Raw genomic sequence first — 21,464 nt, 5'->3', positions numbered from 1 at the left:
ATGCCTTACTATACTATGACGTTTTTTCACATTTTTATGCCTTACTATAATATCACGTTTTTTCACATTTTTATGCCTTACTATAATATCACGTTTTTTCAAATTTTTATACCTTACTATAATATGACTTTTCATGCCTTACTATACTATGACGTTTTTTTCACATTTTTATGCCTTACTATACTATGACTTTTTATGCCTTACTATACTATGACCTTTTTTCACATTTTTATGCCTTACTATACTATGATGTTTTTTTGACATTTTAAGGTCTTACTATACTATGACATTTTATGCCTTACTATATTATGACTTTTTATGCCTTACTATACTATGACATTTTTTTTTTACATTTTTATGTCTTACTATACTATGGCTTTTTATGCCTTACTATACTATGATATTTTTTAAATTTTTATGCCTTACTATATTATGACTTTTCATGCCTTACTATACTATGACATTTTATGCCTTACTATACTATGATGTTTTTTCACATTTTTATGCCTTACTATACTATGATGTTGTTTCAAATATTTCCGTCCTTACTATATTATGACTTTTATGCCTTGCTATACTATGACGTTTTTTCACATTTTTATGCCTTACTATACTATGACTTTTCATGACTTACTATACTATGCCGTTTTTTCACATTTTTATTCCTTACTATAATATGACATGTTTTTTACATTTTTGTGTCTTACTATACTATGACTTTTCATGCCTTACAATACTATGACATTTTATGCCTTACTATACTATGACGTTTTTTCAAATTTTTATACCTTACTATAATATGACTTTTCATGCCTTACTATACTATGACGTTTTTTCACATTTTTATGCCTTACTATACTACGATGTTTTTTCAAATTTTTATACCTTACTATACTATGACTTTTCATGCCTTACTATACTATGATGTTTTTTCACATTTTTGTGCCTGACGGTTTTTCAAATTTTTATACCTTTGTATAATATGACTTTTCATGCCTTACTATACTATGATGGTTTTTCAAATATTCTGGTCCTTACTATATTGTGACTTTTATGCCTTACTATACTATGACTTTTCATGCCTTACTATACTATGATGTTTTTTTTGACATTTTAATGTCATACTATACTATGACATTTTATGCCTTACTATATTATGACTTTTTATGCCTTACTATACTATGACATTTTTTGACATTTTTATGTCTTACTATACTATTACTTTTCTTGCCTTACTATACTATGACGTTTTTTCAAACTTTAATGCCTTACTATAATATGACTTTTTGTGCCTTACTATACTATGCCGTTTTTTCACATTTTTATGCCTTACTATTCAATGACTTTTTGTGCCTTACTATACTATGACTTTTTTCACATTTTTATGCCTTACTATATACTATGACTTTTTTTTAAATATTTTTATTCCTTACAATAATGTGACATTTTTATTTCTTACTATAGTATTACTTTATTTTTTACATTTTTATGCCTTACTATACTATGATGTTTTTTTTGACATTTTAAGGTCTTACTATACTATGACATTTTATGCCTTACTATATTATGACTTTTTATGCCTTACTATACTATGACGTTTTCTCAAATTTTTATACCTTACTATAATATGACTTTTCATGCCTTACTATACTATGACGTTTTTTCACATTTTTATGCCTTACTATAATATCACATTTTTTCACATTTTTATGCCTTACTATAATATCACGTTTTTTCAAATTTTTATACCTTAATATAATATGACTTTTCATGCCTTACTATACTATGACATTTTTTCACATTTTTATGCCTTACTATAATATGACTTTTCATGCCTTACTATACTATGACGTTTTTTCACATTTTCATGCCTTACTATACTATGATGTTTTTTTGACATTTTAATGTCTTACTATACTATGACATTTTATGCCTTACCATATTATGACTTTTTATGCCTTGCTATACTATGACGTTTTTTCACGTTTTTATGCCTTACTATACTATGACATTTTATGCCTTACTATACTATGACGTTTTTTCAAAATTTTATACCTTACTATAATATGACTTTTCATGCCTTACTATACTATGACATTTTTTCACATTTTTATGCCTTACTATAATATCACGTTTTTTCAAATTTTTATACCTTACTATAATATGACTTTTCATGCCTTACTATACCATGACGTTTTTTCACATTTTTATGCCTTACTATACTATGACCTTTATGCCTTACTATACTATGACATTTTTTCACATTTTTATGCCTTACTATATTATGACGTTTTTTCAAATTTTTATACCTTACTATAATATGACTTTTCATGCCTTACTATACTATGACGTTTTTTCACATTTTTATGCCTTACTATACTATGATGGTTTTTCAAATATTCTGGTCCTTACTATATTGTGACTTTTATGCCTTAGTATACTATGACTATTCATGCCTTACTATACTATGATGTTTTTTGACATTTTAATGTCATTCTATACTATGACATTTTATGCCTTACTATATTATGACTTTTTATGCCTTACTATACTATGACATTTTTTGACATTTTTATGTCTTACTATACTATGACTTTTCTTGCCTTACTATACTATGACGTTTTTTCAAACTTTAATGCCTTACTATAATATGACTTTTTATGCCTTACTATACTATGCCGTTTTTTCACATTTTTATGCCTTACTATTCAATGACTTTTTATGCCTTACTATACTATGACTTTTTTTCACATTTTTATGCCTTACTATATACTATGACTTTTTTTTAAATATTTTTATTCCTTACAACAATGTGACATTTTTATTTCTTACTATAGTATTACTTTATTTTTTACATTTTTATGCCTTACTATACTATGACGTTTTTTCAGATTTTTATGCCTTACAATACTATGACATTTTTATGCCTTACTATACTATGACTTTTTTTCACAATTTTATGCCTTACTATACTATGACATTTTTTTTCACATTTTTATGCCTTACTATACTATGACTTTTTTGGAAATTTCTATGCCTTACTATACTATGACTTTTTTTTTTTTTTTACATTTTTTTGCCTTACTATACTATGACTTTTTTTCTTTTACATTTTTATGCCTTACCATACTATGACTTTTTTTTCACATTTTTATGCCTTACAATAATATGACTTTTTCTTGATATTTTTATTCCTTACAATACTGTGACATTTTTATGCCTTACTATACTATGTCGTTTTTTTGACATTTATATGCCTTATTATACTATGACTTTTTTTTCACAATTTTATGCCTTACTATACTATGACTTTTTTTCACATTTTTATGCCTTACTATACTATGATATTGCTGGAAATTTTTATGCCTTACAAAACAGTGACATTTTTATGCCTTACTATACTATGTCGTTTTTTGACATTTATATGCCTTATTATACTATGACTTTTTTTCACATTTTTATGCCTTACTATACTATGACATTTTTGGAAATTTTCATGCCTTACTATACTATGACCTTTTTTCACATTTTTATGCCTTACTATTTTATGACATTGCTGGAAATTTTTATGCCTTACAATACTATGACTTTTTTCACATTCTTATGCCTTACTATACTATGACTTTTTCTTGACATTTTTATGCCTTACAATACTGTGACATTTTTATGCCTTACAATACTATGACTTTTTTCACATTCTTATGCCTTACTATACTATGACTTTTTCTTGACATTTTTATGCCTTACAATACTGTGACATTTTTATGCCTTACTATACTGACTTTTTTAAAATATTTTTATGCCTTACTATACTATGACTTTTTTTTCACAATTTTATGCCTTATTATACTATGATGCTTTTTGACATTTTTATGCCTTACTATACTATGACATTTTTTTCACTTTTTAATTCCTTACAATACTGCGACATTTTATGCCTTACTATAATATGACGTTTTTTTTTCATTTTTATGCCTTAGTATATTATGTCGTTTCTTCACAATTTTATGCCTTGCTTACTTACTATGACTTCTTTTTTTTTTGACATTTTTACACCTTACTATACTATGACTTTTTTTTGACATTCTTATTCCTTACAATACTTTGACATTTTATGCCTTACTATATTATGACTTTTTTCTGACATTTTTATGCCGCATTATACTACGTTTTTTTTTACATTTTAATTCCTTACTATACTTTTACGTTTTTTATAAATTTTCATGTCTTTCTATACTATGTCGTTTTTTGACATTTTGATGCCTTACTATACTATGACTTTCTTTAGACATCTTTATTCCTTACAATACTGTGACATTTTTATGTCTTACTATGCTTATACTTTTTGTGCCTTATTATACTATGACATATATATATATAGGCTTTCTATATACATAAAGGTCTGGGCCGGTTCTTTATGTTAAAATCTAATCTATCTAATCTATTATAAACACCTGTCTATTTCAGACTTTTATTATACGTTGATGATTAATGTGTTCCTTAACTTTAACATATTTGACACTTTAATCAGGTTTAGATATACTAACCCAATAAAAACAAATCCAACTGCAGTAATGTGGTTGTGGAGTATCAGAGAAAGAATAATAAATAAGACGTTTAGATTGTGACACAAATGTCCTTTTAATAGGAAGCAGATCGCAATCAGGCTGCATTCCAGTTCCACTTCATCCTCATTAAAGAACAATCAATAATGATAAGAAACAAATTAGAAACATCCTTAGTAGAAAATAATTCTCTCATGCGAGTTCTGTGTTCACACTACATTCATATTGGTTACAGAAGACATATTCACAAGCCTTTTTGAAAAACACACACAAAAGAAAAACATTGGTGAGTAATCATTACATAGCTTCGGAAATTAAAAACAAGGAAAATAAAAAGTCAAGAAACATCAAAGAGACACGTGCTGGCACAATAAAGTTTCCCCTCATGCAATTGTAAGTTGATTCTATTCACAGGGTGGGCATCATTGGTCTCCACAGAGTTGTGTCGGCGTGCATGCATGCATGTGTGTCATCTTACATGTGCCCTTTTGTGCTTGAGCAGAGATGGGTGTGTGTAGATGTGTGTGTGTATGTGTTTGTGTATGTGTGCAGTGGTGTGTGTATGCGTAAATACATGAAGTAGGCAAACGACGAGTCCTGAACTAGACGATCACTCGTGTTATTTTTTATTTATTTTTGTTGCTTTTTCAGCTACAACCTGACATGTCAAGGTTTGTCTTGAGCCCTGGGATTACTTAGACAACACATGAACATGATTTAACTTCACTGTGTGTTACATTTCACAAAAGTTGGGGTGGAAAGCTCCTTTTAAAAGACTGGTTCACCCAACAAAAAAAAGAAAGAATAAAAAATAAAAAATCAAGCACGATTGAACACATGACCCATTGATTTAAGTAAAATTTGGAGGCTTAAATCAAAAGGCATGAGTTGGTGTTCTCAAGCTAATCGTGGGTTTGGATTAAACATCCCTTTGATCATGGAAAGAAGGCTCTGCTGAGGATTAATAACATTCACAAGATTTGTATTTGGTAGCATTCAACAGTATTCAGCAAAGACAACATGTGACAGGCCAGCAGTGATGTCTGATGTAGCTCGACACAGCGGCAGGAAAAACCTCCTGCGGCATGTATTCACTGTCACCAACATCATTACGTTTCACAAAGACACAACAAGACGAGCCGAACTACGACTGTGAGTGTTTGCTCACCTTTTTGCAGTGAAAGGTAAAGGGGTTTGTCAAAACACATGACGAGACTAATACTTGAACACCATAAATGCTTGGCGGTGACTCTGATGGCTTCTTTCTTTAAAAACAAACAAAGAAACATGAACTCTGGTTCGTGCAAATTTGGTCCTACTAAAGGCAAATAGTAATTAAAACACTTTCCTTCTCTATTATCCAAAATATATGAGAAGAAGCGTGCACACTTCAAAAAGGAATGGGGATTTTATGAGTCCATAAATAAAATATCTTAGTGATTTACAAATTTAAAAAAAAAGAATCATAAGTTTCCCATTCCTTGGATCTGGATATTGCAGTTGGTGCTCCTGTAGTTATACTGACAGCGCATACAGTTTGGGTATGTAGGTACAATATATTGCTCACAATCTCAGAGCCCATTTTGCAGGTGTGACAGTCAGCCCACGCACATTCACACACAACCTCACACACCTTCACACACATGCACGCACACATTAACAAAAGACACAGCAGTGTTCACAGAAGATTTGTTCTTCATAAAAACCACGAGGTTCAGTGAACATACAAACAAACCACTATTGCCTTATAGAGATGGGTTTAGATAGGTGTGCAGTCGATCGGGAGGGAAGTGTTCCCCGGGTGTGTCCTTTCAGGCTTCATGTGGATTCATTTCAAGTTCCTCCACAGAGTCACTCATGAAAGACTTTCTGAATGGTAGCGTGTCTGCAGTGTGGCGGTGTGTCTGTTGCAGAGCAGCTGGGGAAACCCTGTGGTCACTTTGCCAACAGAAGCACAGACAGCCTGTGTTAGTGTGTAAACTGACATCCCAGTCCACTGATCCTGTAGCCCTTTTTGGAGTTAATGTGCACTCTAGGGGGGTGTGTGTTTGACGTTAGGGTATTGCTCCGTTTGTCGTGATGTGAAGCAAGAAAGGTTCAAAATAAATGCACATCGTGGCCACAACTTTTACCTTTATCAACACATCACATATCAGGCTCAGCATAGTCCCACTGTCACTGTGTTTTCTCCAGGATTATGAAGGTGAATCAGGTCTGATTTATAAAACCTTATGGGACCAGGGTTATATACACCATGCTCACACAGGTCAAATATTGGAGGCACCCATCTTTTATGTGGGAGGGGAGCGGTTGCCTTGGTTACAGCAAAGTGAATCACAGTGTTCCTGGGGTCAACATGCAGGACGTTAGTACATTACAAGACAGACTAGCAGAGATGCTGCCCCTGGACACTGATCTTAGGTCAGTGTTGTTGTGTGTTTTTCTCTATTTGGGTTCATGGGCATCATGGAAGCTGATCTTAGATCTGCGCTCCCACTCCAACTTACACAACACATCACACCATGGGAAGACTACGCAGAGACAACGGGGGAGAGGAGGGGAGAGACGGACTGGAAGAACGACACACAGTCAGGCAGGCAAGCAGACGGACAGACTGACAGAGCATAGCTAGGCAAGGACTGCTCTCCTGAAGACACAGAGAAGCAAAAGTGCAAAGTGGTCGTTCTCAAACTATTCACATGGTTTTTGTCGCTGTTATGCGTTGCATTATATCACATCTAAATGTACAGCGTATAAAAGGTGTGATGTGTTATAGGAAAGAGTGAGTGAGGGATTGACAAGTGCTTGCTAACGTGAGGCTAACCTTAAACTGAGGAGTTTGAGTTGAGCTGCTGAAATATTCTAAATTAAATCAGATTTTTTTTAATAAACATATTCCTTCATGTTTGCATTGATACCATTGCAATGTAAATGTTGCATAATGTATGCAGATACAGTATATGTACAATAGTGGGTTTACATGTGTGTGCTTCTGTATTGCACATGGTCGTTTATCTATGTGGGTATGAGTACTATACTATGCGTAATACTATGTCTATTGGGTATGTCTCTGGTGTTTTTGTGCACACGTGTGTGTCCTCGCTCTCTCCTCCTCCCTCAGCTGCGGCCCTCCTCGGCTGAGCGCTGGTCCGACTTGAGCTTCACAAACTCTTTCGCCACGTCATCGTTGTTGCGCTGGGAGAGGATGCGCAGCACCGTCAGGCCCGTCTCGTCCATGTGGACACGTCTTCCCAGCGGCAGCCAGCAGGTGATGCTGTTCTTGTTGGCTATGTCCTTCACCTGCAGCACGGCCATGCCCACAGTGCGGTCCTCTCTGGCGAAGCAGTAGTCCTTCACGCACACCTGCAGCTCGTAGCTCTCCGGTCCCACCTCAGTGCCCAAGGAGCTGAGACAAGAAAGCAAACATTGGTCACCTGTTGCAAAGATGTCTGAACTACCTAAATCTGGCTGAAACAAGAACCAAGACAATGATTTGAAGCAGGCAAAGTGAAAACTCACTACTGGAAGCTCTCATTGAACTTAGGTGACCAGCTGTTGTTCTTGGATTTGGTGGCAAATTTCCTCTTCTTGTCGCTAAGGTGAGGGCCAATGATGTAGACTTCTACGAAGGGCCTGAAGCCCTGCGCTTTCCATTTCAGGTCATTAGCAGCCACCACTGGAGGACAAAGGCAGCATCAGTTAAGCACAGGAGGAAGGTAGGGGAGGAGAAGAACAACAGAGCAGATGAATAACTGAAAGGTTTTAGAAAATGGGACCGTAATGCAGCCTGCTCTGCTCTTTTACCTTTGACACTGATCTTGTGTTCTCCATTAGGTTGGGGTAAGATATCCACATGCATGACCACCTCGCCAACTGCATCCACTCCACACGCTGTAAAGACATATTCAGTGAGGGGTTGATTGGTCCATGAAAGTGTGTGTTTGCTTTGAGCACATTTGACTGAGAATGGCCATAACTGGTGTTTTTCGGTCTGCAATGTAGTACAGCTGAAATATATGACTTGAATGCTTGATTGTGAACTACATTTAAACATACAGAAACCACACACACACACACACACACACACACACACACACACACACACACACACACACACACACACACACGTTCTCTATGATAATCAGATGAACAGGACTTGGCTGGGTAAAGCAGCCTTTGTGCCAGCTCTAATGCTGAGCAAATGGCAAATTGTAATGCAGTAATAGCTGGTAATTCGTTCTTGACACTCTATTGACACTGAAGGAAAAAGAAAAAGGAAATGACACTGAAAGAATCCAAACTGCAACACAAGTTTCTGGAGAGAAGCACTGTTTCATCAGCTGGCACAATCTGACAGTCTCACCTTGATCTCCAGTCACTGCAGTTTTTACATTCAAGCTCTGAGCAGGTCTGCTGTTTTGTGTTTCGGTGTGCACTCTAGATATATCACAGTCTGTATCTACCACATACAGTCCTATGCTTAAGTCAGTTGATTAAAAGTGGCTGAAAAGGGAAAGTAAAAAGGAGCAGGATGAAGGAGAAGCAGAGGGAGAGTCAAGGTTGTGCCAAGTGCTAACAATGCTGACAGTGTCCGGTTATCTTTGGGTGGTGAAAGTTTGATCACAGAGATCTCTGAGCATGAGCCTGAGCTGCTGCTGGCTGCTTGGGGGGACATGTAGATTTTACATAACACTGCTAACACCTTACCTTTCTCTGGTGGTGTGTCTTCATTTGCCGTGTACCTGATCCCTTTCCCTCCATGGACTGAGAGGAGACAGAAGAAAGCAGCATTAAAAGATCAAAGCACTAATACAACTTCTGATTAAAGCATGGGTCATGGTTTAAAGGCCTGGACAATTACTGTGTCCTTGAGCAAGAATTTTTAAAGTATTTTTCATTTTTTGCTGATCTAAAATACGCTGTATTATATACTGTGTAAAACTAAATATACAGTATATAAATGCCAACCGTATTTTCACATCTGCTGGTAGTGCAACTGTAACTCATTGAAGCAATGAATGAAACATTTTCTCCAAACATAACACTGTAAGTAAGTTATTCTATTTAATCCCATAAGACCATTTAATTCCATAAACCATATTAACAGAAAGAATAAGCAGTAGAGCTCTTTGAATGCATATTTGTGTGAAAGTGTTTGAACCTGCTGTGTGTGTGTGTGTGTGTGTGTAATTGCTGTTTTATAGTTGTACCCTGAGCGTTCTGTGAGAGGACAAACTTCCTGATGAGTTTGTCGGTGGCCTGCGTGTACAGAGACAAGGCGTAGCGCAGAGACTGCAGGTCTGGACTCTTCTCCAAGAACGTTTTCTTCAGGCCAACGCCACCAGCATGGAAGTATTGCTGTGTAACAGATATGACAGGTATTGTAGACGGGTTGACGGTAAGCATACAGACTGACAGATTGACAAAACTATTTGTTGACGTATGAAGCAAAGACGTGATGGCTTGAAGCTGGTTTGGTAACTCAAACACCTCTAAATCTATACTTATGTACACTATGACAGACTGAAGCTGACACTAAAACATTAACAGTGTGGTGATGTTTATGGTGTTCAAAGTTGTGCTGATTATTTCATGTTTATTTATACGTATTAATACAAATATATATGTCAGCCTGAAGTAAAATAGATGACTAGTTAAAGCTCCTTAGTAAAAAATTATCATTTGACTTCTCTGTGGCTTTTGTCACTTTCCAAAATTATATTTCCTATTTCAAAACACAGAGTCATCTCCATCTTGCTGGAGTGTTAGTGGACTGTGAAACTCAAGGAAGGAGTGCAGGATTTTATTGTTCAGTCATTTTTTTCAGGGAAAGCACAACCTCTCTTTATCCTCTGATGTGTCTTTGTGTTAAGCAACCAAAATCAAATGAAAATATTTTAAAAGTAAGAGTCAAGAGCACTCATTTCCCTGCTAGATTTTCTGTTTGTGTAACAGACCATACGATACCTTAATAGTGTCTAGTGCCAGCTCTATTACTGCACACTGTTTAGGAGACAGAGCTTTGGCTTCCTCTCGCCCCATGTGCTCCTGCAGGACAAGCAAAGGAGTCAGTCTGTGCCACATACACACATAGTCTTTTCATATTTTAGGCATTCTGCTGCTGCCTTCTGTTTTCATCACCTTGAGCTTGGAAAGCTGGCCCAACTCCTTAGCAGCATTGAAGATCATCTGGGTGCCCTGTCAAGGACACATAGACAAACAAGTGAGTACAGTAAGTAAAGAGTGGTCTTTCAGGGATCAGTGGGTGATTTGCAAAGTGAGAGGTGGGTTCAGGAGGTTTAGTGAGGACAGGCAGCTGACAAATACAAGAAATGAGTTTGAAGAGTGAACGGTAAAAAAGTAAAACTAAATTCGAAATAGACATTCAGAATAATGTAAGTCTTGGGAGAGAAGCATGGTTTAAGTGCTTTGGTGTACTGTCAGACAGTATTGCAGGACTCATGGGCAAGTTATATTGACTCCGGTGCACCGTGCAGCCGTTTAAATCAAGTTCTAATGCACTGATATCCACAGAGAGGGAGAAAGAATTGTAAATAATAAAAAGTGAAAAAGGCTATGGACGGTGGTGTTACGGCTCCTCTGAAGAGTGTTTCTTCATGCTCACAGAGGCTGCACACACACACACACACACACACACACACACACACACACACACACACACACACACACACACACACATACTTACAATAACCTAAGAAAGGAAGGACAGTAGAGAGAATGGGGTAATGGCAGGATAGATGGATTAATGTACAGTCACAGTGGAACACGGCAATGAAAAGCAGTGAAATTTGGAAGGAGGGAAGGGAAAAAATACGAGTGGACGTCTTTCTTTTTTTTTTAAATTACATACCGTCTGGTCAGTAAGTGTTGGAAGAACGATAGTTTTTTCCATTGTGTTCATCACCAGTTTCCACAGCTCCTTCAGCACTCTCTTCAGGACTGTCTTCTCACAGATCTTAGCAAACAGCGACAGGCTGAAACACACAAACACACAGTCTCTCAGTTAGAGATATAAAGGCAGCACTAAAACATATCTTTATTTGAAGTTTTTTGATACCAGTGCCAGAACGATGCTTGAGTTTTGGTATCAAAACTTTGTTGCTTAGTCTAAGGAAAATAAACCTTTTTTCCACAAATTTCTCTAAGTACTGAATGTTGTTCAAAAACTTTGCAATGAAAGTATAGTTTAAAATCAGCAATTTTTTCTTATTTAGATCAAGAAATATCAGATTAAAGAAAAAGTAACCAAAACTAAGAATCTATCCAAACCTTCAACACCAACTTTTGAGAAAGATTTCTGTTGATTCTTAAACATTGCTGATGTTCTTACTTGCTGTCCAGGAAGTCCATGATGGGTTGCAGGACATTATCGGCCTCCTGAACTACGCTGCCATTGGCTGGTACAGTTTGACCTTTGACTTGAGCTAGGATGTCCCCCATCTGCCTCACATTGTCTTCGATCTGGGGCTGGAAACTGCAACACCACACACACAAACATGAAAATCATCAGTTGGAGAAGCTGGTTGCAGCGTCTTTGAGTCCCAGGTGGGAATCAAACAAACACACCCACCTGACTGCAAAGATGCGGCTGAGGTCATCCATGACGTTGTTGAGTTTGTTCTGCAGCTCCTTCAGGAAGTCACTAGCTTCCACATTGAGCTAATAGGGGATGAATGGGATTAATAATACAAGAGTCATGTCATTTTAGCACAATCACAATAATCCAACAGCATCTGTGGAAACTTACGTCTTTGCCTCCCATGGCCTCAAACATCTTCTCCAACTGAACTCTGAGCTGCTGGATGTTATTGATGATGATACATGGCTGAACAAAGAAAAATAAAAATCATTACACACACTGACACGAACACACACACACACACACACACACACACACACACACACACACACACACACACACACACACACACACATTATTGTAATCAATCAATGTTATTCCTCCTAACTTTTTTATTGCTTCTTTGGCAAAAACACTCTTGGTGATGCAGGGCAGAAGAAGGAGTTTTGAGTAATTACTGCTCCTCTGGGGGCTCCTGGTCTCTCTGGGAGTGCAGCCCACTTTTCCCCAAGCCTACACCACATTCAGCTGATTACACAGCCCTGATACACTTTGAAACACTACAAACTGGGCATGGCTATTACACTGAAGAGCAGTTTATTGTGAAGATATTAATCAACATGACCACGTACGCCAAACTAATCTTAAAGCCTTTATGAAGCCGAAATTTTCATTCTATTACATATCCGTCTTCCACTTTGAAATACCTACCACTTTCTCCTTCTTGACATGATTTGGAAAATCTTTTGCTATGATGTCAGCATAAGACAACAGGACATTGCCGATGGTCTAAGAGAGAAAAATAAAGCTAATGTTATGAGAGTGTTAATACAGTGAGAAATTACACTTAAATTATATTTAAAACATGTTTTTGAAGCAGTGACAGCTCAGGTGAAAAGGTTAAAGTGTAAACATTTGGAGGTTAAAGTCACCTTGGCAAATCTCTTCATGTAGTTGCCAACGATCTGAGGGTCGGGACACTCCAGTTTGCGTATGATTTCAAAGCTCTGATTAAGCTGAGAGAACACGTCCACCACTGAGCAGGAGAACAAAGCGTGCTCTGATGTGACCTGGAACTGGAGAACGAGAAGAAAGAACGGGTCCAGGGGGAAAAGTATAAGAAGCTGTTTCGTGGTGCTGACGCTGTACAGTCATCTGAGCACAGGTGACACTGAAAGTGATGGGTTCGGTTTCCACCGAAGCAGGGCCTTCATTAACAGGTCGGCCATTAACCCAGAAGTGAGTAGTGTTATGGTATACAACTGGGCCTGGGGACTGCTGTTCTGCTGACACAGGAAAGCAGAAGCTGCCTCAGGCAACAGTAATTGGACCCAAAGGGTCTGTGACATATGAGCTTGGAGAATCTTCAGCTGTTTTGTATCGACCTTATCGCTGTGTGGATATATAAGTGTGAGTGAGACTGAGAGTGAGTCACTGCATGGTATGTGTCTGTGAGTGTACATCGACTTGTGCTGTAGCATCTGCTCCTCTCTGCAGTGAAGTTTTGTTCCATTTGCATTTGGTATTGAGTCATTATTGATTGCCTTGAGGCCTTCAACCTGCTCTTCTCAGCCTGGAATGTGCTGAGTCAGGAGAGATGATGTGAAGTGCCTGAATTTGCATGAGAAATGCATGCATACATTTTTTGGGGGGATAAATGCTGCATGTAAGAGGTCAAATTTAAGCTTGTATTTTATTGCTGTCTCAACAGGATTCAATGAGTTTTAGTCAAACTTTAGTCTCACATGACCGCCTGGTTTTTTTTTTTTTCTAGTCTCTTTACTCCACATTTTTCTGCACACTTTGTTGGAGAAAGCTGAGCTTGTTAAAGGAATAGTTTGACATTTTGGTAAATATAGATAGGCCTTTTCCTGCTGAAGCATGACAGCAAAAGACTGTGGTTGTGACAGTCCCCGTTAGTATTCTAGCAGGCTAGCATTTTACATGTGAAAGATGCAGATAAGAGAAATTACCCCGTCTTTTTTGTCCCTCTCCAGGGCTCCGTGGAGAAAATCTCTGGACACCTCTTCATTTTCATCCAACCACATGATGACAAATGGCTCAAACCAGCTGCAGAAGAAAAATAGGAGGGGGCAACATGAGTCTTTGTGCCATTGAGGCAAATGTCGCAGGAAAATTGTGCATGCTGTATAGAAAATACTCACGCTGGATATTCAGGAACGTGCTTCTGGAAAGTGGGCAGCTCCTTGCAGTACTCATTATAGAGCCACTTCACCTTGAAGTGCAAGTTCATATAATCTGCACTTTTACACAGGCGGTGCTTCTCATGCTCTGAATATCAAAGAGAAAGAGTGAGAAAAGTCCCACTTCACCACTCCCTCGCATCTCCATAAATAGTTTACATATTAAAAAAAACAAATCTTCAAAACACACTCTGACACAAACTAATGGCTCCTCTCTCATTTTGAGGCATGTGTCTTCTCCATCATAACAATAGAAAAATAAACTTACCCTCCATGGCATATTTCATATCTTGTGCAAACATATTCCACATGACCTCAGCGCTGATCTTGCCCACATTCAGTTCCTGGGGAAACCTAGAAGAGGCAGTACTCAGGCTTAAATCCAGCTCTATGTGCAGTAATGGTCCTTCATTATTCAAGAAGATAACCCAGCGTCATTTTTATGTAATTCCATCAGTGTTTCCTCTGTGTATTTTTAGCAGCCACAGAAAGAAAATGCATCAGAGAAAATATGAAATTAGCAAGACATTATTATCCTCATTGTCTCCCAAAACAAAGCCAATGAGTTCGATTTAATTCATAATCATACTATTAAATTAACAGTATGGGATGTGGCATGAGATCCAAATCCAAACCACCCCTACCCACCTAAGCTGCTTTACAGGAACTACTTGTCTGTCTACACACAGGGCTAAGGGTTAACTGTCAGAGCACATGTAAAGAACAAACATTAACAGCAATATAATACAGAAAAATATTGTTATCGATCCTTTGACCTTGGAATAATTTGTTTTTTACAGTCTGAAGTTCTTGGATATTGGAAGTACATTTTTATTTCCCATTTCAGAACTGACAGGACACACTTTGTGACTCCAAAACAAACAAAAGTTGTTTGTTTGACTATTTGGCCTGTTTCCCCTCATGTTTTGACACTCCCCTCCTCATATTCTATTCTTTTGTGTTTTGTTCCTTAAGCAAAATCCCATACAATTGTTACCTTATGAAGCACAGGTTCTCCTAAACTGGCCTTGACAACACTGCCTCTACATGATACATTTGAGCAAGTAGACTGACGTTATGAGCAGAGACTCACTGATTAAGGCAGGGAGTGTAGGAGTTTTTGTCCTCCTCTATGATGGAGACGATGAGGGTGATGAGTTTGGACCAGAAGTCCAGGTTTTTGATGCTGGGACCCTGCTCATCTGGAGGGACTGCCTTTGACTGGAGACAGAAAGAGGTTATGGATTCAAATCTTAATAACTGCATCCATAAAGAACTTCTTTGCACACACACACACACAGACTTACAGGGTCTGTCTGATATTCCCTGTTGTAGAGGTCGTGGCAGTTGTTGAAAATATACTCGTAGGTGGAGTTGAGACAGGCTTTCACACAATCCTTCACCACCTGGCTTGCCCTGGGGGGGCTCTGCAACTCCTGGACCTGAACACAAATGTTACACAACATATGGTTGAATCGAAAACATCGCAAAGTGTCTGTCAGACACACAGAGTCTCAGCAGGGGATTATCTCAGTAGGAATTTAACCATAAACTCACTGAGCTGCACAAACTGCACCACCATACATTAACACCCTGACACACACCCAAACACACACAGTTTTCATGATAATGGCTTCAGTTTGGATAGGGTAATTTTAAGCTGATTCTCAGTTTGTGCCTCAGGCTACTTTCCAGAAAGTGCAGGAAATTTGTGCCGTGTTTACTTTGGACTTACATGCTGAGGTGAAAAAGAAAAGAAAAGAAAAGAAAAGCTCTTTTTTTAAAATTCATTCTTACCTTCATCCTAAAGAATGTGATGCTTGTCAAGAGATCAACAGTAGATTTCAGATCTTGTAGTCTTTCAGGACTGCTGGCAGGGAAGTTATTCTGAAACCACATTTACACACAGTGATGATTAGAAACTGCACAAATAGTTAACTCAAGTTTAAAAGTTTACTCTTTCTTCAAGTAGTAAGACAAAGAAAATATATATTAGCAGCAACATTTTCATTCCCATGCATGTACAAATAGAAATAGCATAAAGAGATGTGGCCAACAAGAGCCTTTAGCAGTAATTATAGTAGATACTAAATGTTTTTGAATTTGTTATAATAGAGAGATGCAGTCAGTACCCGGTACATGGACAGGTCGATTCTCAGGGAGTTGTGCAGCTGATCCAGCAGTTTGACAAACCTCTCCTTCTAAACAGGAAAATACACAAAAACAGAACAAACCACTCAGAAACATGCCACAGCTGACAGACTATTTGTTGCCATTTGACTAAACAAATCCAAGGCTGGATCTGAACAGGCTCAGCTGATTGGATGTTTGGAGAAGTAGGGGGAGCCATGTTAAATTGAGGGATTAAGAGCTAGTCAATTCTAAGGGGTTTTTAAGAGACAGTATTTTTCATTTTAAGTCACATCTATGGAGAAAGGACAAAATATTACTATAGTATTTCTAATAATAGTGTATAATTAAGTATTTCTCAGGGACTCACTCCAAAGTTTGATGCAGCAAATCTGTCCGAAGCAGAAACATTGTTGGATGACTGGGTGGTGTGGGCATAGTAAGCGTTGATGTTGGCCAGCAGGGTGCTCATCACTGCTGGAACTCCTGGGCACATGTACTTAGATGACAAGCAGGCAAAGTGGCTGTGTGATGGAAGTGGAAAAAATAAAATTTGGTACATTTACTTGCTCCTTATACCCCTGTATTGCTGAATAAGTAAACCGTCTCCAATCATTATCTAACTGTACATGTCACAAAGCAGAACCATTTTGATAGCAAGTGGAACACAACTAATGACTCCAACTATGGATTTGATCTCCTCCAATTACTTTAAATTTCAAAGTTAAAAATTCGGAGTAATGTTAGAGGGACTGACGTCATGGCCTGGTAGATGGATTCGACTCCATATCTCATGGCGAACTCATCCACTATCTCCTGAGCTGTCTCCTCAAAATACACCTTCCAGGCGTCGTCCCCTTTGGCATCAGGGATCTTTACTACACCTCCGTTCTGCTCCTCAGTGGTGTACTGGAACAGATGCTGAACACAGACAAAAGGTCAGGTAAGTATGTTTTTGTTTCTCGGTAGTAGTTTTAGTAATAACTGTATTAGTGCAATGTAACAGCACAATGTTAAAAGCAATGGAAAACTAGAAATATGTTTAAATCAGTCATTTTAACACAGCAGATCTCCAAGGCTGTTTCCCAGTGCTTTACTGATTTCAAGGTTGTGTCTCACAATACTGCAGTTTTATACATAAAACCGAGAAATATATAATGGTCTATAGGACTTCATGAGAGTCTCATATATGACACTATGCCCATGCATGTCTCATATCCAGGATGTCCAAATTCCCCTATACTGGTGAAAATGGCTCAATAATTCCAAAAAAAATGACTAATGATGTCAACTGCTAAATCAACGCAACAAATCTAATGTTAGCTATTTTATATTTTAGAAAAAGAATGTAAATCACTCACAGTACAAAGGCAGAAACAGGGAATTTACAAGTTGATTGACTGTGTTAGTGTGAAATTGACTAGAACTAATGAACTTGGAATAGAAAGTTGCTCTTGCATATTTAATGTTTTATTTTGAGTGCAAATAATCACAACAACATTTGCTAGGTTTCTACCAGATGTTCAAATCAGACTGACCTCATGTAGACATGTGTACTGGACATGGTAAGGAGCTACCGTCTCCTCTCCTTTGATCTCCACACTTATGTGCATCCGGATGGCTCCTGACACAGCAGACTTATCTGTTCTCTTGTCTGTCAGATGAAAGTAAGATATCATACTCCTTAGTTGGCTGAAATATGTTTTATCTACAAGAGACAAGGACTTCAATTATGTGTTTCTTGTTCCGTTATCTCTGTGTGACTTACTGCTCCCCTCATCCATCTCTAATTCCCCATTGCCTTTTCTCTTATCTCACAAAACTCACCCAGGTTGTACCAAACGTCCATTTCCCCGCTCAGAGTGCGGACTTCGATGATTGTTTGACCCAGGAAGTCATCGCTTTCACGTTTGAATCTCTGTTTCACGCGAGACTTGATGTCGTCATCCTCGTCCCACACACGGACCTTGATGCGGTCGGAAGAGTTATGGCATTCGCTGGATGACGCATAGACAAAAATGTTGTGATGGTCAATTAATGAGAGACAATACACATATTTCTAAGTGCTGCATGGTTCTCTGGTGATCTAAAAACGTTAAAAAATGGGGTGTCAAATAAATCTTTCTAAGATATAACCAAAAGTTATATATATACTTATATCAGCATTTCAAACTGTTTCTTTCCACTTTACTCACAAGTGGAAGTTTTCTTCCCAGACAGGGTTGAGGTTGCCATAGATGGTCTTGGTCCTCTTCTTGGTCTTCCCAACTTGAACTGTGACATACGGGTCACTGGAGCCTGTTTTGTCTTTAGCCTGCAGGCCCTGAGCACAGACCACTGAGGAGGAGACAAGAGACATCAATAATAACAAAAGAAAAGAGCACTATTGCCAGTTGCCATAACATCTATATCATAAATAACAATTATGGAAAGCAAGTAAGTTTTATTTATGTAACCAAAGAAAAAAAAAAAAAAATTCACTAATGTGCTTTAATGGGCTTTACAATCTGTACAATGCATGTCACCCTCTATCCTTAAATCCTCAATTCAGATAAGGAAAAGCTCACCAGTGATGCTTATCTTTGCTGACCATTTTGAGGTCCCGTCAAGCACGCTCTGTTTGATCTGTTTCATGTGCGTGGCGTGTGTTGACTTGTCGAGGGCAAACACTTCCTGTATCAGCTCAAAGATCTCTGGTTTGTTCCTCTCTCTGATCTTCATGCGGTCCTTCAGGACCATGATGATGTTCTGGGTTCGGTCCTCGGCCCCATGCTTGGAGCTCTTCTCTGCAGCTCCTGATGAGACAGATGATTGAAGAGAGGGATGCAGGAAGAATAAGAAAAAATATATATTCAAGGCAATATGGCCCATAGGCCCAGCAGCTTGTCTCTTGTTTCCTCCCAATCCATCTCTCTAAAGCTGGGTGCTAAGTTGAGATAGCATCAGATCAACTCTGAAACTCTTTGACATTTCTTGGCCTGGGATCAAACCCCAAACCTCCCAATATTATGGTGAAAACTGTATCCACTTAACCACTGATCTGGTCAGGAAAAATTAGATAGTCAGAGTGTAAAAGACCAACAGATGTTTTGGCACCAAGATCTTACAACATTCTTTGGAGACAGGAGGGCGATGAATTATGCATTGCATAGATTGACTCCAAAATCAGTATGGAATTGGATAAGTCACCCCTTGTGGAGCTGAATTAGACAAAGCAGTATGGATGCAAAGGCTATGGGTGGAAGAGAGAGGCGAGAAGCAGGGGTATGACAGGACATTACTCAAGAGATAAATTGGAAAGGAAGAGGGAGGAGAATGTGAGAGTGGATAGAGGACAAGAATAATGGGATGTCAATCGGGCAGAAGGATACAGAGGAGGAGCTAAATAGTTTTGGGTTTGTGTGGAGGGCTGGGTGTGTGTATACGTAAGTAAAAATAGGCGTGTATTTTTTACAGTGTTTGTTTATGTGCATGCGTGTCCTTACTCTGCAGACAGTCGGCATTGAGCAGATCCTGGCACTTTTCGTGGCATTTGACGCCACACTCTGAGCAGCGCATGCCTTGGCGGGCGATACCCCACAGCAGCCCCTCACATTCATAGCAGTAGGTGGGAGTGGTGGCTGTCCACACCTCAAAGTTGTGTGGAGTAGTGGAGGAGATGGGGTAGATCAGAGCCTGCAGGGTCTTTTTATAAACATGGCTCTTCTGCAAAGGACACAGAGAAAAGAAATGTAAGTTTGATACTAGCAGTGATTAGATATTGGAAAAACCTGAACAGAGTTGTGAAAAAGAACTGTGAGGAGGAAACCCACCAGCTCTTCGTTCCCGAGAGTGGTGGAAGCCATGGCTGATGTGATTCCAGCTTTACGAGAGTTCTGCACTAGAGACTGCAAACAAGAGGTTAAAGAGAAAAGTGTTTATCCTTGAATGTGAACTACAGTGCAGAGGTCAGATTTATATTTGATTTCTGTAAGGGATAAACAAGTACTCACCATGGCCTGATGAGGCCAGGCGGTGATGAAACAGAGGAGGAAAGGAAAGGGAGGGGTAAAAGAAACAGATGTGAAAACATATTACATTCAAAAAATTAGCTGTACAACTCTTTATGATGCACTGTGTGTGTGGAAGTGCACATCCCTGTGCATCTGACAGGTATGCCATAACCTGTAGAAGTGAACAGTATCAGTACATTGATTAATTACTGTAATTACATTAACACCACAGATATGCAAGCATTTCATTTATCAACAAGTCAAGCAAATGACACAGCTGTGGAAGGGGCGACAGTGGGAAAATCAAAATGATTAGCCTTTATGAGTATATTCACTTTGGCTTATTTAGAAATAAAAACGATAAGCTGAGAAACTGGAATAATTCTACTACAAAGCAATGAGAGGACGAAAAGGAGATGGTTGTCTTAGAATAAAGTTTCAGAGAAATGGCAACAAAAATGATCTCAGGGCACCCCACAAGACTGGTGCACATTATGTGGTTGTCTGTGTGTGTGTGTGTGTGTGTGTGTGTGTGTGTGTGTGTGTGTGTGTTTCTCACCAGATCTCTGACAAGGGGAATGGCTTTCCTCTTGCGAAGGTCAGGCATGCTGTCAATACTGTAGAGTGCACCTCCCATTCTGAATGAGAAACGTTATGCATTATACATTCATTTATATTTATATGCTCATCAATATTTACTATTGGTCACATGATTCTATCATCAAAAAGTATGGCTATGAATTCATGTTTGGTTACTATGGGGCTGATGTATTTCCCTCAATCATTGTTTCTAGTGCTACTCCAGTCAAGGACCTCTCAAGGACTTCACTGGAGAGTTTAATTACACTGGCTGCCTCATCTCAAATAGTGGGAATGACACTCCACACACCTGGGTATAATTGCTGGGTTTCTATTAGGCTAACTTAGCACTTCTTCAGTATGCAGCCTCAGTTCTACTCTGAGGTCTGCCTCA

The 21,464-nt window shown here is 38.2% G+C and overlaps 1 protein-coding gene across 1 annotated transcript in view; it reads right to left on the bottom strand.

Annotated features, from left to right (window-relative positions):
• Positions 1-4,616: 4,616 nt before the first annotated feature.
• The window catches only part of LOC111658883 (protein unc-13 homolog A-like), a 32,044-nt gene continuing 15,196 nt past the window's right edge, over positions 4,617-21,464 (bottom strand). Inside the window, exons 13-42 of the mRNA XM_023411561.2 lie at positions 21,051-21,129; positions 20,492-20,497; positions 20,312-20,386; positions 19,985-20,204; positions 19,067-19,294; positions 18,695-18,836; positions 18,327-18,496; positions 18,038-18,153; positions 17,257-17,420; positions 16,870-17,023; positions 16,502-16,570; positions 16,167-16,256; positions 15,677-15,811; positions 15,463-15,590; positions 14,638-14,723; positions 14,331-14,457; positions 14,139-14,235; positions 13,098-13,241; positions 12,877-12,954; positions 12,334-12,411; positions 12,157-12,245; positions 11,917-12,060; positions 11,437-11,560; positions 10,707-10,763; positions 10,533-10,613; positions 9,776-9,923; positions 9,273-9,329; positions 8,370-8,456; positions 8,085-8,241; positions 4,617-7,971 (exon numbers count right to left, since the gene is read on the bottom strand). Of these exons, the coding sequence (XP_023267329.1) occupies positions 7,683-7,971; positions 8,085-8,241; positions 8,370-8,456; positions 9,273-9,329; positions 9,776-9,923; positions 10,533-10,613; positions 10,707-10,763; positions 11,437-11,560; positions 11,917-12,060; positions 12,157-12,245; positions 12,334-12,411; positions 12,877-12,954; positions 13,098-13,241; positions 14,139-14,235; positions 14,331-14,457; positions 14,638-14,723; positions 15,463-15,590; positions 15,677-15,811; positions 16,167-16,256; positions 16,502-16,570; positions 16,870-17,023; positions 17,257-17,420; positions 18,038-18,153; positions 18,327-18,496; positions 18,695-18,836; positions 19,067-19,294; positions 19,985-20,204; positions 20,312-20,386; positions 20,492-20,497; positions 21,051-21,129 (3,619 nt within the window). The 3' untranslated portion in view covers positions 4,617-7,682. The remainder of the gene's footprint in view (positions 7,972-8,084; positions 8,242-8,369; positions 8,457-9,272; positions 9,330-9,775; positions 9,924-10,532; positions 10,614-10,706; positions 10,764-11,436; positions 11,561-11,916; positions 12,061-12,156; positions 12,246-12,333; positions 12,412-12,876; positions 12,955-13,097; positions 13,242-14,138; positions 14,236-14,330; positions 14,458-14,637; positions 14,724-15,462; positions 15,591-15,676; positions 15,812-16,166; positions 16,257-16,501; positions 16,571-16,869; positions 17,024-17,256; positions 17,421-18,037; positions 18,154-18,326; positions 18,497-18,694; positions 18,837-19,066; positions 19,295-19,984; positions 20,205-20,311; positions 20,387-20,491; positions 20,498-21,050; positions 21,130-21,464) is intronic.

Source organism: Seriola lalandi, unplaced genomic scaffold (assembly GCF_002814215.2).
Source record: "Seriola lalandi dorsalis isolate HSWRI2012SDOR001 ecotype SW California unplaced genomic scaffold, Sedor1 jcf7180002054469, whole genome shotgun sequence".
NCBI lineage: Eukaryota > Metazoa > Chordata > Actinopteri > Carangiformes > Carangidae > Seriola > Seriola lalandi.
This window is presented reverse-complemented; position numbering and strand designations above follow the sequence as displayed.